Genomic DNA, 16,925 nt, shown 5'->3' with positions numbered 1-16,925 from the left:
CACCACTCAGTGGTTCGGGTGCTGAAGGTTCCTCACTTGGCCACACAGTGGAGCTGTGGTTCCATCTTTTATTTAGCTTCTTCTGAAATGTCTGTGTGACATGACATTAAGATTAGGTTGCATACCATTTCTTATTCTACAGGTTTATTTTAAATGAAAATCTGCTGCCCCTGTGTATGTTTTTTTTTTGTATTTTGTTGCAGTGTAATCGAGGTAGGCCAACAAACAAATGTGTCAGGCACGAAGAGGGTTGTTATTACTCTTGCTGATTTTATTTTCTGGTCATAGATAACATTTCTCATTTCTGCCATTTTTCTACTCCAGCATGCATAGAAGACTGACTCCAATGCATAGGAAATGAAGAGTGCATTTTTGAATTTCCTCTATAGCTTTTCAAATAAACAGACCTTGCATATTTATAATGGAACATTTGTTTGAAGTTCACTTTTGTTATACGACGACATGTTAAAACAGCTAAATCTAAATCCTTACTCTGCCCCTGTTCAGCGAGGCAGCAGGAAGGTGAATTGTAATTTTAGAGGCAAATGATTAGATTGACAATAGATATGTTTGGTGAACTGCTCAAAGGTCAAGCCAAAGAGAGACTCCAAATGTCAAACATCCGTCTGTGAAGTTTAAGCCTTTGTAAGATCTGACGTATTGATATTCTTTTCCAGACACCAAAAATGTTATTACTGATATTTTGATGCAGAATATGCGTTGGCTTCTCTGATAATGGTAATTGAGCATTGATGGACGTCTGTTGAAGATATAAACTTCCTGTGTATGTGTGCGTGTGTCTCTGTGTGTGTGCTTTGCTGTCTTATGGTTGTTGAGTGTTATTTTGAGCAAATACCCCTGACCTTTTTTGTCCTTTGTGCCCTTTCAAGCTGAGATCGAATTTCTAACAGATAACCACCTGAGGCACTATAAACCCAAAGGGGTTTTCTAACAGTTCGGAGGGCATTTATAATGCAGCAAATGTCACTATTTGCATGCTGGTGAATCCCTGAGGAAAACTTCTCCTCATAAACCAACCCAATGAAAGAACCATCCTTTTATTTTTCACTTGAAAACACAGCAAACATATCCCAGATCGGTGTTTACCATCTCATGTTTCTTACTGTTATAGTGTATATTCTGAACCGGGTAGTAAACAATAGACTCTACACAAAGCAGGTCAACTAAAAGCAGCTTAGTTACGTTCATTTATAAAGAAATACATTTTAAAGGGTAATTACAGAGTGACAGCATTAGTCTTGTTCTTTTCAGACAAATGTTTGGGGAACATGAAGTTGTACCAGTTTCAGAATCTGACACAAAAGATTTAAAGATGTGTTTAACTTAGCTGTATACGGATATATTGTCACACTATACAACAACAACAACAAAAAAAGAGCAGTACAACAAGGGTGAATGTAACTTTGATTTGATGGTGTTCTGGAGGCTTCTTCCACCTCAGATAGAAAAGAACAGGACGCCATTCAAACACCTCTTCAACTCTCTTCTTTAGCGTTCTTCTGTGATCTGATACATTTGTTTTGTCAGACACGCAGCATGGATTGCTTAAAGCGGAAATGAAATAGCTCACTGGAGTTAAGTGAAATTGAATTCAGAAAGAATAATTTCCTGAGAACTGTTCTGCCTATGATAAGATATCATTAGATGTCTCTATGAGTATTGATTGATGGTGCATGCTTTCCAAAAGCTAATGTCAGTTTAACAGTTTGATGAAAGAAAAGTTTTCCTAAACAGCAAATATATAGTTGTTAGTGAAGGATGTCACCTGCTGAGGTTACATTATACAAAGCTTATGCTTCTTCGTTGGTTGTCATATTGGATCGTTTGGACCTTTCCTCTTCCTCCTTCTGCTTTTCTTGCACTTCTCCTTCTAAATGGTATCCAATCATTAGCTGGTAGATCAGCACCCCCACCGCTGCACCCAGGAAGGGGGCACAGATGGGCACAAAGAACCAGTAGTTGTTTGCCCTGTAAGAAAATGAAAGAGAGGAATCTGTTAGACATGTTGTTATTATAATTTTTTAATTCTGTTTACCTTCCGTACCATAGCTGGCCTGAATAAGATATGAGTGCACAGCTGATGCTACAGAGATGCACCGCTACGGGTCAGAAAGCATGTGAGCCGTGTCCATATTGAAACATTCAGAATGTAATGAGGGGGTACGCTATTAAACACATGTCAGTTTACTTGGCAAGGAACAACTGCAGTGTTCATCACATTAGTGTTGCAGCTGCTAAAGGAGGGCCCTATTGGTTTTTATTCATACTACAGTGCAGTTCAGCTTTGGAAATTTGGAAAGGGATCAATAACGTTTATCCTAATCTCATATTTTATGATATTGTTCTAAATTTAAGTCTTCAAAGTAACTGAAATTATCTTAAAAATCTTAATTATTATCTTAAAATAAAAAGTATAATATTTGATCTGGAATACAAATACAGCCTGGAAAAAATGAAGAGACCACTCCAAACGTTTCTTCAATCTCAATATCTACATGTATGGCAGTGTCTGCTGAATTTCAATACAGAGAAATGTTGTCAGTAGTTTATAGATTCAAATAAAAACATATATATATATCATTTAACTCAAACCTATAAATAGTTTAACCAGAGAAACTGATAATGCTGATAATGCTCAAGTAAAGTAGAAGTACCTCTAAAATTGTACTTAAGTACCGTACTTAATTGTAATTGGTTAATGTCTAAAGAAAAAGGATGGCAATTAAACATCTCTGGATCCATTTAAAGGTGATATCCATAGCTCAACCTGGCTGTTGTAAAGTAGTCCAAAGTAGTTCTGTACTCACGTGAAAACCTCTCTACCCCAACCTGCAAGAGCGGTGAACATGCGTGGCCCCAGGTCCCGGGCTGGGTTGACGGCATAGCCAGAGTTGAAGCCCATTGACAGGCCGATGACCAACACCACGAAGCCCACAGTGAAGGGCTCCAGACCTCCAGGGACTGGGTTGTTGCGCGGATCAACTATGGCCAGGATACACACGATCAATGCAGCTGTTCCAATAATCTAAGGAAAATGTGCAGGGAGAAGGATCTAGTAATGCTTTTCATTAAAGTGAATTTCTTATTTATTTGTATTACTGAGAATAAATCGTCCTGCTGATGCATGCACCTTTTTTATGACTATGAAGAGTTGTCAAATGAAAACTTCTTTTGTGAAATTGGGCAATCCTATCAACCTTTCATCAGCAAACAGCTCATCATAGATATTGTACTGTAAAGCACCCCAATGAGAGCTCAGGTGAACATACGCGTGATTGCATCACTTCATGTTTTACAGTATGTGCACACAGTGGATATGGTATTGATTCCTCCACGTGCTGTGATGTGTCAGGGTCTATATGAGTGCTGCAGCTAGTGGCCACCCTGGACAGCAGGTACCCTATACCGTTTTTATGAGACTGTTTCGCTGGCACCATCACAGAGGAAGTGTTTTCTCAGTGTCAATAAGGGTCTTGAAAAGGTCAACTTTAGAATAACAAGAATTCCTAGGCTGGTGTATTGATGATGGTGCTAATGATTGTAAGGCATTCCTAGCATACAGCTGTTATTGGTTTTCTTAACTGTTTGGTAGAATATGAATACTTCCTGCAATTGTTCAGGAAAAAAGATCCTTGTGTGTTGTCAATAGACGCCTTTACCTACCCACCTGCTCAGAAAATCTATCAAACAACAATTCCAAAGACTGCCTTGAATTATAGGATGTAAGCTCTTTTGGTCATACACGAACACATACTGTACACGTAGCTATCCGGTCCAGACTTTTGATGCACAGCGCATACATTTACGCACAGGGTTCCTTCATTAATTATTTGAATCTTCTGGCAGAGCGGGATCTAATTGACCTTGCTTTTCCTCTCACACTTACAAGCTGTTCCACACAGATTCCAAGTTAAGACAATCAGATCAAATGAATAGTGGCAGTGTCCTGCTCAATACACCAGTTTGCTTCTTTTAAAAAGGTTAAAGAATGTGAAAGGAGCACAGGTGATGTGTTTGGCTATCAGGCTATTACAGGAGTGACAGATTTCCATTTCAAGGTCTCCTGTTATGCTATATTTGAACAATTTATTGTAGGGCAATATCTATACAAAACTTGTCTGTCAAAATACCAAACAGATCCCCCATTGTAGCATGCCTCATCCCCCTCTATTTCAGCCCTGTTCCTGAAGTGCTGATTCTGTGACTGTCGCTTTAAATCTGAGCTGAGCTGAAGCTGGCCATGCCCCTTTGGAGCGTCATGCAGCTCTCTCTCCTCTGTGAGAGTTTTCTACCAGGAGAAGATACTCAACTAAACGCTGCAGTGATTAAACCCCATAATATGTTCCAAACCACATCCAGCATTATTTCTGAAACACTTCTCAGTGTTTACCACTACAACAGAGACATTATATGTATTATATATACAACAACTCTAAGTCCCTCCTGCAGACATCCTGCTGAACACACAGACACACAGAGGTGCTGCGGAGGGCATTCAGCTCACCAACTGTATATGGGGGACGATAGGTTGGGACGTGTCACGTGGGCGGGACGTTGCCAGGAGTTCAATGTAAAGCCAGCCACATTTGGGTTATGACGTTATAACAGAAGCAAATCTGGATCAGCTCATTTGTACCCCCGTTTTTAGAGATGTTGGTAAGGAGGAAAAGAGAGAGGGTTGTATTTTCTGACACTTGTGAGTCTCCTTACACACCGGGGACACATATTTATGTATAGAAGACAGCAAAAAGTCCATTTTGCAAAACAAGGGACCTTTAATACATCTCAGCAATATACACTTTGGGTTCCAGCAGTGGAGCCATGCAAGTATTTTGCCATCATACAGTATGTCTGTAGTACAATATGTACAATGGAGGTGACTCATGTTTTTCAATCATTTCTGGAAGCCAAACTTGAGTCAATGCCGCTCTCTATTCAGCTCCACCAGACATGCGTCACTGTGACCTCATGGTCTGTCATTGTGTTATTTTCAATCAAACTTTCAAATTAGGTGAATAGAGCCTATTGCCAAATACAGGAACAATAGACATGCAGCATTATGTTTGTGCTACAGTACTTAAGCGGGAGTGTTTGGTCTGTGGGACTGAGCATGCTGTTTAATAGGGATCAACAGCTGCTGAGTGGAGGTGATACAGTTTAGAAATAAAGTCACTGTTACCTGATCAAAGAATCCATTAACCAAGGAGAGATGTTGGGATGGATATGTGGCAAAAATCCCAGCTGTGGCATTACGTCCCACTACGATCAGCTCTCCCTGGCTAAAGTCCCATAATGCATCTGATGGAAGAATGTACAAATCACATTACATTTGTTTTTTATTAATACATTTTTTGCCAATATTTTTACTTTCTTTCGTAGCAGGCGTTTATAGTTTCCAGACACTGTATCCTAATTACATTGTCTCTAGCGGCTTCTTAAGGCTTGACATTTATGGTTTATGAGTTATAACTTTGGGGGAAGTCTATGGCCCTATTAGACGGTACAAGAACAAAGATGACAGGATTAGCGGAGAGAGATCCAACAAAGGTCAGACTAAAAATGAGACACCACTTCCTGTTGAAAGCATCTCAAGCCTCTGCTTTTTACCTTAAAAAAGATTTAGGGTTATGGTTGTGTTGGGGTTGGGTTGCATTGGCCTACCAATCTGTGGGTGGGTGTGTAGTTATTTGTCGTGTTGGTAGAGTTTGAGTTGGTTGCACCAGATCCTGAATATGTGTTGATCGGTAGCTCTGATCCATTTGAGATAATTGTCTTATGTCTGGAATGTGTCTTGTGGGAGCCCAGTGAGTGTCGGAAAGTGTTTGACTATGGCGGTGTTGATTATTATGAGGTTATCATGCTGTTTTGAGGTGAGATCTGAGGATAAGTTCAGGGGGGATGTATACGTTTGCGTTGGGAAAGGTGTTGCGTGATTTTTTGAAGAGTGTTGCAAGTTCTTGGAGGGTATGTTCAGGGTTTCTATTGAGGCCAATAGAAAAAATGACAAGAGTTGTATGGTGGGGAGTCCTGGCAGACTTTGAGGATTGATCAAACTCTGGCTCCTGGATAGCTGTCTAGCTGAAGGATGGGAATATTGTTGGCTAGTTTGGGGTTGATGTTGTCGTTGCTGATTACTAGGAAGGTCTTCATTCCTGTGAATCACCAGTCTTTGGATGAATTGTGTGTTCTAGGCATCTCAAGCCTCTGCTTTCACAGCTTTGACCTTAAAAAGGGATTTGATGAAAGGTTAGGGTTATATAAAGCGTAAGTGTGGTGATTGATCCCTTGTGTATTGGTATTAAGTAGACACAAAATAGGTTACATTTTGTTCTTGTTCCTTCAGAGCAAACAACCATTTGGCTTTGTTCAAACTGTCAGGCAGAAAGCTATAACAGGTTGTACATTTTTAATTATCTCCACCAAGCTGCTATTTACTGAAGGAAATCGAAGTTTCAAAATAGTTTTAGTCCTCTGGGTGCATCCATCTTGTGTCCCCTGCTACGACCTACCACTCAGTAAACAACAATCATGATTTGTCTGAGGATTAAAGGTGTGTGGTTGTTAAATTTTTAGATTTTTCATCTTCAGTTCCACGTACCGAAATACATGCCAAATACAACTGCTGCACCCAGAAAGGCACCGAGAGTCTGAAAGAAAAAGAACAGCGGGAACTTCCTCCAGGGCTCTCTCCCAAGCAAACACAGTGAGAAGGTCACGACTGGGTTCAGATGACCACCTAAAGATGGGAAAAATATGGGGAATTTAATTAATTTCATAAATACATACATATACAAACAGATAATATGTGAATCATAACAGGAAAACCACACATAGCCTTTTTCTACTGCATACAGTGCAGCCCTTTTCCTAAAAGAGTGTTGTTAGCCTACTGTATATTTAGTCAGTGTGGTCTCAGTAAAGTCCTGTTGGGATGGAACAAATGAAATTGGAGGGATGAAAAGATTCAGAAGTATCCCTTTTTCTAACCTTGAAGGGGAAAACAAGTTCTCTGATGGCACACTCATGTGGGTGCCTCGCTTCTTTTTACACCTTAATCATGTCAGGGTAGGAGCTATCTAATTATAAGAGCTTATTTTCCCAGCTGCAATGTGTGTTAAAGAGGAGCAGCCTCATTATAAAGGCATTGAAGAATTGAGCATGAATGAATTGCACAACCCTTTGTAGCGTTGCTGCTTTTGACAAAGGATACTAGGAGTGAGGATTGACTCTCACTTTCCTTTCAATTACAGACCACGTAGTGTTCAAGTTCAGGGGGAAGTGCCCCATCCTTCAGTGTGTATCTCTTTTAAAATGTGCATTCCTCTGCCCACTGCTTCCTGTACTGCTCCCCCTGCTGCCTCTAGCTGTCATAATGTCAGGCACACACATCACTGTGGTAAATACTGCACTTCAGATAACTGCAAGTTTACCCTTTTGCTGATATTTAGTGTCTGTCAAGCCATCAATAATAATCTCTCCTTATTATGCTTATGAAAGTTGGAGAAAAAAACACTCTTTGAATGGCAGGTGCTTCATGACAGTGTTGCAAATCACTGTGGCTAAACTAAGTATGCTTTTGTTCATCATCGTAAAGTTTTCATCCCTTTCATTAAATGAACCTTAATGATTTGTAAACACAGGCTTTTCATGCTGCATGTATGAATGTATAATAATCATAATATACAATATTGCAGAATCAGCCCTTTTTTCTTTTAACAATGTTTTTCCAACCTCATTAAAATGTATAGAAAGGCATCGGAAAGGCAGTTCTTTGCCATAAACAGTGCTTTTATATCTAATGATGGAGATAGAAACACAGAATAGACCACAAGGCATTGTTATTACACCAAATAAGGACATATTTTATGTCTTATACATTATTATGGGCTATGTTAAAACAAATATATATTTATTTCGAGTTCCAAAATAATTAACAGACTGAGGCAAAGACAGAAAAAAACCTCTATTAAGACTTATCCGGGATTTCGGAAGAGTAATGCTGTGTAAATACATTTTATAGTAGTAGTTGTAGTAAATGCTTTATACTGCTTAAAACAGAAGTAATGTGTCTTTTTCTGTTAGAAGAGGGGGTCGGGGTCACAAACAGATTAGGTTGAAGTAGGAACCAGTGAAACCTTGACCCCTTAAAATACAGTTTCCTCACCTGAGATCTGTCCACTCACTAGGATGCCCAGTGTCGCGGCAAAACCAAAAGCAAAGTTGACGGTGAGGAACGTGCCATGGGAGCCCCTGCTCAGCACCACCTGTGCTACTGCACCACAACCAAACATCTGGAGAAAGGACGCAGTCACCATCAGAATGCAGAATAGTAGTCCCTCAGCGCGGACATTTACAGTGTTACAACAGAAGTGGCATATGACATGCAATAATAAAAAAGCAATAAATTAGCAATAACATAAAGATAAAGACAGACACAGCCATGGCTAAAAAATGATTAGCATCAATTTAATTAAAACTGAGTGACATAAATAACATATTAAAGTATTGTGACCTTAGAAAAAGTTTGTCAAAACATTTTTTTTTTTTACATAAAAGTTATGTACTGTATGTATTTCATCACACTTGAGACAACCACAACTAGAATTATCTACTAAAGAAACGCTTTCTCAACATCCACACATTGTTTTTTGAGATCCCATCCATAAGCGCTAAAGCGGAAAAACTCAAACCCTGTCATGAAGTTATTTTTCTACACAGGCGGTAGTAGGAAAACTTGAAAGAGAATAATACAGCTCCACAGCTGCCTGACCTCGAGTCAGGTGTCTAGCTGAGACCTGCTTTCCGTCGTATCCAGGGTGTGTCTCTCTGACCTCGGAGGTCATGTGTATGTTATGGCCGGGCTTTGAGTGGAACTATTGATGCAGACAACAATCAGACTCCACCCGCAGAGTTGTCTCCTCTGAGGGCCATCTCTGACCACCGAGGGGACCGGACAGCCAGTGGAGTGAAAGGCTCCTGGAATTAACAGATCAGTCTCAGCTGGGGAGCAGAATAACAAATGGCCCGGTGGTTCACCGTCGGTGCCCTCAGCTGATATTTGTGTTAGCTCTGGGTTACCACGAGGAACAGACGGATGTCAGGTTGTTTTGCACAGGCTGAAAAACCTCTTTCCTTAATTTTAAGGAATCTTCCAGGTGTTTTCAATTAGGTCACACTTGGGACCATATGTCATTAGCGGAAAATATGTATATATCACACTATGGTTTTGTGTGAAATTAAAGTACAAAGAAAGAAAAAAGGCGATAATTAATGCAGTCTTAGATGCTAAGTTATTATGAGAACTCTAAATTATTCAGAGTTTCTTTGCCTCATAGACATATAAGAAAGCAACAATTTAATAAGAAGAGAGCAGCAGTTAAACCTTCTGTACTATGTTTTAAAGGCTGCTCTAAAAGTCGCCTTTGAACATCAAATCAGTCTTACAGAAGAGCACTGGAGGATGAAAGAAGTATTTTTCTCATGAAACAACTAAACAGATTCGATAGCACCCTCACCTTTTCTTCTGCACAAACATGTTGGACGAGAAGGAGACAGAATCCCTTGGGGTATTTTCAAAATAACCTTTTGTTTTTTCTCACATTGAACAGAAAAGCTGGTGGAAGGCTTCAGAATGTTTTTAGTGAGACAGTCTTGTAAGCCATTTATTTTGATGTGCTTCTCTTGCGACATTTTACATCTTTAATTGTTGGTTTGATTCATTGATTGGTCGGATAACACAAAGGGCTTGTTAGTTATCGCTTCACAATGTTCACTCTTTTTAGATTTCTGATACGATCCTAACTTTAATTTAATTTATATATGTTTAGCAGCTTCAACTACTGCACTGTATTCAGTTTTTGTAACAGGGAGATAATGTACACATGCAGAAACTTGATTTGTGGAAGTTTCTTTCATTCACCAACACATTTGATCTAAAACCATCCAAACTTCCTCTCAATATATTGGATTTCTAAGAGAGAAATAGCCAAAATAAGCGGCAAAAGGCAAACTGTTATGTTAACCATGCAGATATTCCAGACTCTTATTTAAGTGCTACAAACTGTACATTTCATTCCCCTGGTTTAATAAATATTATGATTGCACACGTTGCATACCAATTCAATTGAAATTAATTGAATGGCAGCAGATAACAATATGAAAAACATTCATTCAATTTCGAATTGAGTGAAAAACGACTCTATTCTGAATACATGTCTAGCAATTTAGTCTACAGTCCTTATTTTACTTGAACTGAATCATACACTCCTGCAGTTGGCTGCAGAATACTCTTTACTTACCACCAGAATGAAAGTTCCCAGGCACTCGGCCATGGCCTGGCGGAGGAGCCCATGTCGGATCTGAAAGGTCCCTGCCAGTATCTTCAAAATGTCTCTTTGTTTTCCCATGATGCACTTATAATAAGCTTATCTTTAAGTAGGCTCTGAAGTCAAACACCGAATGTGAGTCACTGGCCGTGCATCAGCTTTTAGGGGTCTCCTCAGGGTCCCTCCCTTTGGACTGCTTGCCACTCCTTAACACTTTTCCACCCATCCCTTCCTCACAGTTTCTGGCCACTGAACTCCTGCTATGATGGACACTTCTCTCTTTGCAGCTTCACGTCAATCTGTTGGATTTTTTTTACATTGACATATATCATAAATTACAAATTTGTCTCAGGGGGCTTTACATGTGGGATAAGACTCAGACCAAAGAAGTACACAGAAAAATGAAGTCACATTTATTGAGGCTCTAGAAACCACAAGGGAACTTAAATTAGAAAACAAATCTATACATTTGCACACTTACTCTAAAAGTTAAGGGGTGTTTGTTTTTCAAGGTTTCTCGCCCTACTTTAAAATGCCTAATTAAAATATTAGTATTTGGGTGCAGAATTGCATACATTCATCAAGCAAAAGACATCCTCCAGAGGGATATGCCATGACAGAGCCAAACGGATCCCTCTTCACTAGCCCTATGTCACGCTCACAGCTGTGGAATAAACTCCACATTACAGAGGAATGAACAAACAGGTAAACAGGGATACACAAGACTCTCCAATGCAAGCAGAAAACATCCATCACCATGGATACTGTTTAGATGCCGTGCTCAAGCAGCTTTTAGAGAAATAGTGTGCTATGTCTGGCTGTAAACGAACTAATCCCTCTCTTCCTAACAACATTTAGAGCTATATCGGCTGTAAACTGAAGGATAGAGTGTCAATGGAGGCTTGAAACATTGTACTCTTCCTAATGAGACTTCTGTTTTTAAGAAGTTAGAATAAAGGACAGAGTTTCACAGTTTAGTGTGAGCTTGGAAGGCATCTTTTTTTAGACTATAAAAGAAAGATGTGTGTGTGATTGCAAACTCACTGTTTCAGTGTAAAGACAAAACAATGACAATGTGATGTGTGGCCAGCAGTCAAAGCCATGCTTTTCTATAAATGTTCCCAAGAAAAATCCCAGGTTTTATCTTCACATCACTTTTATTACTTGTACCATATGCAAATCGAACTTGGCATGGTGCTCTACCTTACTATAGTCAGCATAGTTTGGGGCTAAAGACTACAAGTGTAATAAACATCTCAGTGTATTGAATTTGAGGCTATAGCAGCTCAAGGCTACGCTAGCTGCTGCCAGCAAAACCCATTTCTCTGATCAAACTGTTGTTGGTTGAGCAACCTTGTGTGTATTGTAGGTGGCAGGAAGAAGAATGAACAAAAATCAATGATGAAATATAAAACATTTCTGTTTCTGCTTCAGTGATTTTGATTTTGTAACTGTCCTTTGTGAGCCTGACAATGTTATAAAAGAGTGACCATGTCCATTGTGCATAATAGTTATCTCTGGAGGAAATAAGGGCCGGTCGTGATGAAGGTTGCCCTTCTTCTAATTTGTTTTCATTAAACACAATTACAGTGTTGATCCTTCAGTTGGCAAATTACCTTGTCCGTGCAAATTTAAGAAGAATCAGGAATAAAGCATACAGAGGTGTTTACTCAAAACAGTTTTCACCTTGATGTAACATTCAACCATTCCGTGTGTGTGTGTGTGTGTGTGTTTGTTTATGCTTGAATTTTTTTTCAAGATTGTGTTATCATTATCTCCGAGCGCACTGTAATTAAGACGTTCGCATCTCGTGCTTTGTTCAGCGTATTAGGACGGTGGGGATGGCCAGAGGAGGGAACTTTGATGCTTTATCTCAGAGGTTACTTAAATCAGGCTGACTTGCTGTTTTGGCAAAATGCATAAAAACAACCTTGATGATAACCTCAATTAACACATTTATTTAAATACTGATTTATTTACAGATCAAGGTATTTATCTTCAATTTTCCTTAAACCACAGTTTTCACAATATGTTCTCAAAATGTGAGTGTACTTTACTCTAAATACCCGCAAAAAGAAGGATATTTCATTATAATGTCATGGAAAAACACATAGGTGGATTCAACTTTGACTCATGCCTTGAAAAGCACGATATATTTTTGAGTGGACAGGAAAAAGGCCCATAGACATCCAACACCTACCATCAGGACGTCAGAAACCGTTGTTCCCAACACCAGGCTGTCACTTCCACTAAAATGCTGGGTTTGTTAAGGTGGAACCTCCTGCCTGCAGGATAAATTGATTTCTAAAATAGAAATAGTGATGCTCACTCTGGTTACCCTAGTGAGGCTTCTGTCACACTGATTACAATTTCATTACTTGTCTTTGCACTTAAAAAAATAAACACACATGTTGATTTATATCTAATATCCCTGAGCGGCATGCAGAATGCAGTATATTGCACAAAATAAAAGATTGTATATTATAAAACAAGTGTGATGTGTTTTAGCAGTCACAATAACTTAAGAGACCAATGATAACAGACAAAGATGAATAAATATAAGCTTATTTATACATTGACATCATTATGCAAGGTGTCCTCCAACTCTCCCTCTGAATAAAAATAGTTTCCATTATCGGTGGATTGTATGAAAATTCACGGCTAATGCTAGAAGGTGCTCAGTGTGTGGACAGAGTCAGGAGAGTGGCACTGCATTAGCATAACATCAATGTCAAGCTAACATCCGTGAATTGAGCTCATCAGTATTCCTACTGTCATATTAGCTGGCACTCAGAATCTAAAATATACGCATATCTGGTAAGATCACCAATCAGTCGTGTATGTGCTGCAGGCCCGCTATAATGAGATTTTAGGGAAAAATAGGAATGCTCCTCTCCTGTCCGCAAGGGTAAATTATACATGAGTAAAGCTGGGAAAGGTGGTGTAATGCAATGAGAGTGCACATAATCTCTGTTGTTGTGAGTAGGACAGTGGTTATGTATTTTGTATAAGAGCTCCAGTAATATATCCTGCATGCAGGTAGAGATGTAGGAACAGTACAGGCACGGTTGTTTGTAAGTAGCTTCACATGGCATTTGAGTCATCTAAGTCGGCTTCATTTTGCCTGATAAAACTGGATTTCAAATAGAGTACATATCCTGAATACAGCCATTTACAAGTAAGAATCAAGTTTCTGTAGATCTGGAGTTATACATTTTTTCGAGGAGAAAGAGTTCCCTGAGCTGGAATAGAGCTGTTTTCCTTAACTCTTTCATAAGAGAGTGATGAAAGACAGTGAAGCAAATAAGGAACAGGAAGTTACATTAAAAGTTAAAAAGAGCTAAAAAAAACCTCCTACAGCTCATTCTGTATGCAGAAACATGCATGCTGAGATCCATCCCATACATATACATAACAGTGATGCATCTTTGAGTTTCCAGGGTAGGCTAATACAAAACACAAGAGTGCTATGCTATATACTCTCTGTGGAGGAACAGTATATTTCACACGGCATTGTTTCACTGCCGTCTGTGATCAACACTTTCTCTCCTCTCCTGACTCTTCATTATAAAGCTCCAAATGGACCACCACTATATTTTCATTGTAATGTTTTATGCAAAGATAAAATAAGTAAGCATCACATCATCATTGCTGCTTATCAGATATAATGAATTTGCATTCATTTATCTAACTAATAGGAGCCACGGCAGATAGAAACTAATAATTAATGTAATGTGAATGTGAGGATGCTGAATCATGGTCAATTTATTACAATAATCCCCAGAAGCCCTTTACTTTATGTAGTGAACTAAGTGAGCAACTATTTCCTATATTCTGCGTATTACAGTGTTCGTGTATAATGCAGACACTGATTTGCAATTTGTGCTGAATGGAACGCAATCAGAAAAATAGCCTTAGACTTTTATATTCTGTACCCATATAAATCATCTTCAGCCAGATCATCTGGGGGGTTTTCATTATAGTCAGAGCGTTAAACAACATTCATATAGCATTTTAAACACAGTGCAACACTTCATCTTAGCTGCATAGCAACTTGCAGAAAGGAGTATATACCCATGAGAAAGCCTCCTGAATCATTAAACATCTCTCAAAAAGAATATTTTGACCTTTTCTGTAATATCAGCCAATCACCATTCTTTAAAAAAGAAACATCCAGAATGGATGAGTGTTCTGCCCTCCATAAGCTTTTGGTAGCTTTGGGTTTTATATGTGGGGAAATACTGCCACCTAGTGGACAGTATTATTTACAAAGTCACGCAGGTTTAGTTTCTTTTTCATTGACGAGTTGACCTCAGTTAGAAGAGCACATGGATTCAGCCACTGCCGAAATTCCTCCTCGAAGAGCTACCTTTTCACGCGTGAGCTTTGGACATTATTAGTCTGTAAGTGTCTATCATTTGTTAGTACATTCAATGCCATGTAAATAATTAGGAATATACGATGAATATTAGTTTCTACATGCTCTATGATAATGTCACTTAGCTATGCTAGCTCTCGTGGTATCATGCTACCTGCTATGTACTGTGATATTATCTTCGTGAAATTTATGTATCCTTTGTTTCTGTTTGTTTTCAGTTTTACAAAAACGAATGTCCTGTATAAATACTTGCTTGGTGAACAAAGTAAACGGAAGAAAAACCAACACTTCTTGCCTCGTTTGAGTTCATCAACTTTATTTATTAGACAAATTGTTAGCTAGCTGTCTAGTTCTGCAAGCTAGAGAACGCAGCACGAGGACAGCATAATTAGCTAACAGCATTTTATGGATTTTTGTGGACTGAATAGGAAGAAAGTTTCATTCATACATTTGACTTCTTGTTGCAGATACTTTTTAAAATAACACTCAATCTACAGTCTCACATGACAAAGTTGTATTTGTAGTGATGAACATACAGAGGAATATCACCTCGATTTGCCCTCCACTTTACTGAGCTTTTGTTCAGCTGTTCTTCCACAATTTCCTGTTTTGGGTCACTCTGACGGCTCTCACGGTTTAGTTTTTAGACACAAAACACCTTGTCTGCACCAAAGAGAGATTCAAATACTAGCTGGTGAAATTGTGGAGCTTTGACTGTTAAAGACTCCAATATTTCCCTCAGTAGTTGCTATGATCTGTTTATAGTTTCCTGTTTTATTGTGAAATGTTTTCCCTCCTTGTGTCTTGTCTTATTTACTTCCTGTCTTGAGTTTCCCTCCTGTCTGATTGTCTGACTGTGTTCACCTGTTGCCCCTGTGTTCCACCTCCCCTCCCCAGCTGCACCTTGTCTTGTGATTACCCTTCTCTGTATTTAGACTTGTCTTCCCTTTGTGTTCTTTGTTTTGTCATCGTCTTTCCCATGTGTGTCCCTGTACGTGGTTCTGTTTGTCGTCTAGTCCGCTTGGTCCCCAGTTCGTCCTGTCTGTTTTTGGATTCCCCCTCGGCTGCCTGGTAAGTTTTTGCTTTTGTCTTTGACTTTGGTTAAGCTTGCCTGTCCCTGCGATTGTGTGTTTTGTGGTAACAGCTTTTATTTTGAATAATTCTTCCTTTTAGTTTGAACCCCCATACTACTTTTGGGTCCTATTTACCCCAACCCTGACAGTAGTTGGTGGAAAGCAAAATGGAGCTATAAGAGAAGACTTGTATTTGCTAGGTTGCTATCAAGTCACAATGACAAATGGTGCTATGTTTTACTTCAATTGTGACTGTTCAGTGTGGATAAATGATTCAACACCAATATTATGGTATGGACCACCTCAGTTCACTGGACCACCACGAGAGCATTTCCCTATGTTGTACCCACTTGTTCATAATTAAAGGTCATGAAGCATTTTTTCTCATGAATATCACATGTAGTGGATGAATGAATTCCAATTGAGTCCCAAAAAGTTAGTTCAGGACAATAAAAAAATGACGGGCACACAAAAATAGAGTTTTCAACACAGCCTCTGATGACTCGATTACAAAAAAGAAGGGTCACTTCAGCCGGCTGACTGAGTCACTGCTGTCACTTTGACATCTGAAACTTGCTCAAAGGAGTGAAGCAGGGGGAAGCAGGCTAACGTTTATTTATTTATTTTTATCCTAGGATTTAAAGGCAGTTATATTTTGCATCATGTTTGATTTATTATGCTGTTATCTGATTTGCAGTAAAGCTGTTTTATTTAAGGCTTCACTTTGCTTTATTGCCAAATCATTAACTTAGATATTGCAAAGGCTGTACTGTATTAGCAGAGCTATATTTAATGAGCTGATGAATATATCTACAGTATGTGTAGTTTTAAAAATGATAAAAACCAAATACATTTACAATTAAAGGCCAATACCCATCTAAATGATTTACCAAATGCAAATTCAAATACATTTATGACGACTGACAACTTTTTTCTGATTATCTCAGTGAGGAAGACCGACAGAATAATACACTTTTTATAGCACGTTTTGATTAATACAATCAATGTCAGACATGCAGCCCTTACAGTCTTGCTTTTGCAAAGTAAAAACTACAGGTTATATACAAATATATTACTACAGTCCCACTTGTGGTCATACAGAGAGCTATTGTATGTAACAGCAGACAG

General features: G+C 38.9%; 1 protein-coding gene across 1 annotated transcript; it reads right to left on the bottom strand.

Moving 5' to 3' along the window:
• Positions 1 to 1,044: 1,044 nt before the first annotated feature.
• On the bottom strand, positions 1,045 to 10,468 carry LOC134868984 (aquaporin-3-like). The gene is made up of 6 exons (XM_063890421.1): positions 10,320 to 10,468; positions 8,186 to 8,312; positions 6,620 to 6,757; positions 5,201 to 5,319; positions 2,829 to 3,046; positions 1,045 to 1,989 (listed from the first exon to the last, which is right to left on the bottom strand). The coding sequence occupies exons 1-6, from the start codon at positions 10,425 to 10,427 to the stop codon at positions 1,812 to 1,814; spliced, it is 888 nt and encodes a 295-aa protein (XP_063746491.1). The 5' UTR covers positions 10,428 to 10,468; the 3' UTR covers positions 1,045 to 1,811.
• Positions 10,469 to 16,925: the final 6,457 nt, after the last annotated feature.

This window comes from Eleginops maclovinus, chromosome 8 (assembly GCF_036324505.1).
Source record: "Eleginops maclovinus isolate JMC-PN-2008 ecotype Puerto Natales chromosome 8, JC_Emac_rtc_rv5, whole genome shotgun sequence".
Taxonomy (NCBI): Eukaryota; Metazoa; Chordata; class Actinopteri; order Perciformes; family Eleginopidae; genus Eleginops; species Eleginops maclovinus.
The sequence above is the reverse complement of the archived record's forward strand: the minus strand, read 5'-3'. Positions and strand labels throughout refer to the sequence as shown.

Coding starts and splice junctions, on each gene's coding strand:
- LOC134868984 (XM_063890421.1), bottom strand. CDS start 10,427: ATGGGAAAACAAAGAGACATTTTGAAGATACTGGCAGGGACCTTTCAG. Junction 8,313..10,319: donor TGGGAACTTTCATTCTGGTG/GTAAGTAAAGAG, acceptor TCCTTTCTCCAG/ATGTTTGGTTGTGGTGCAGT. Junction 6,758..8,185: donor AGTGAGTGGACAGATCTCAG/GTGAGGAAACTG, acceptor TCCCATCTTTAG/GTGGTCATCTGAACCCAGTC.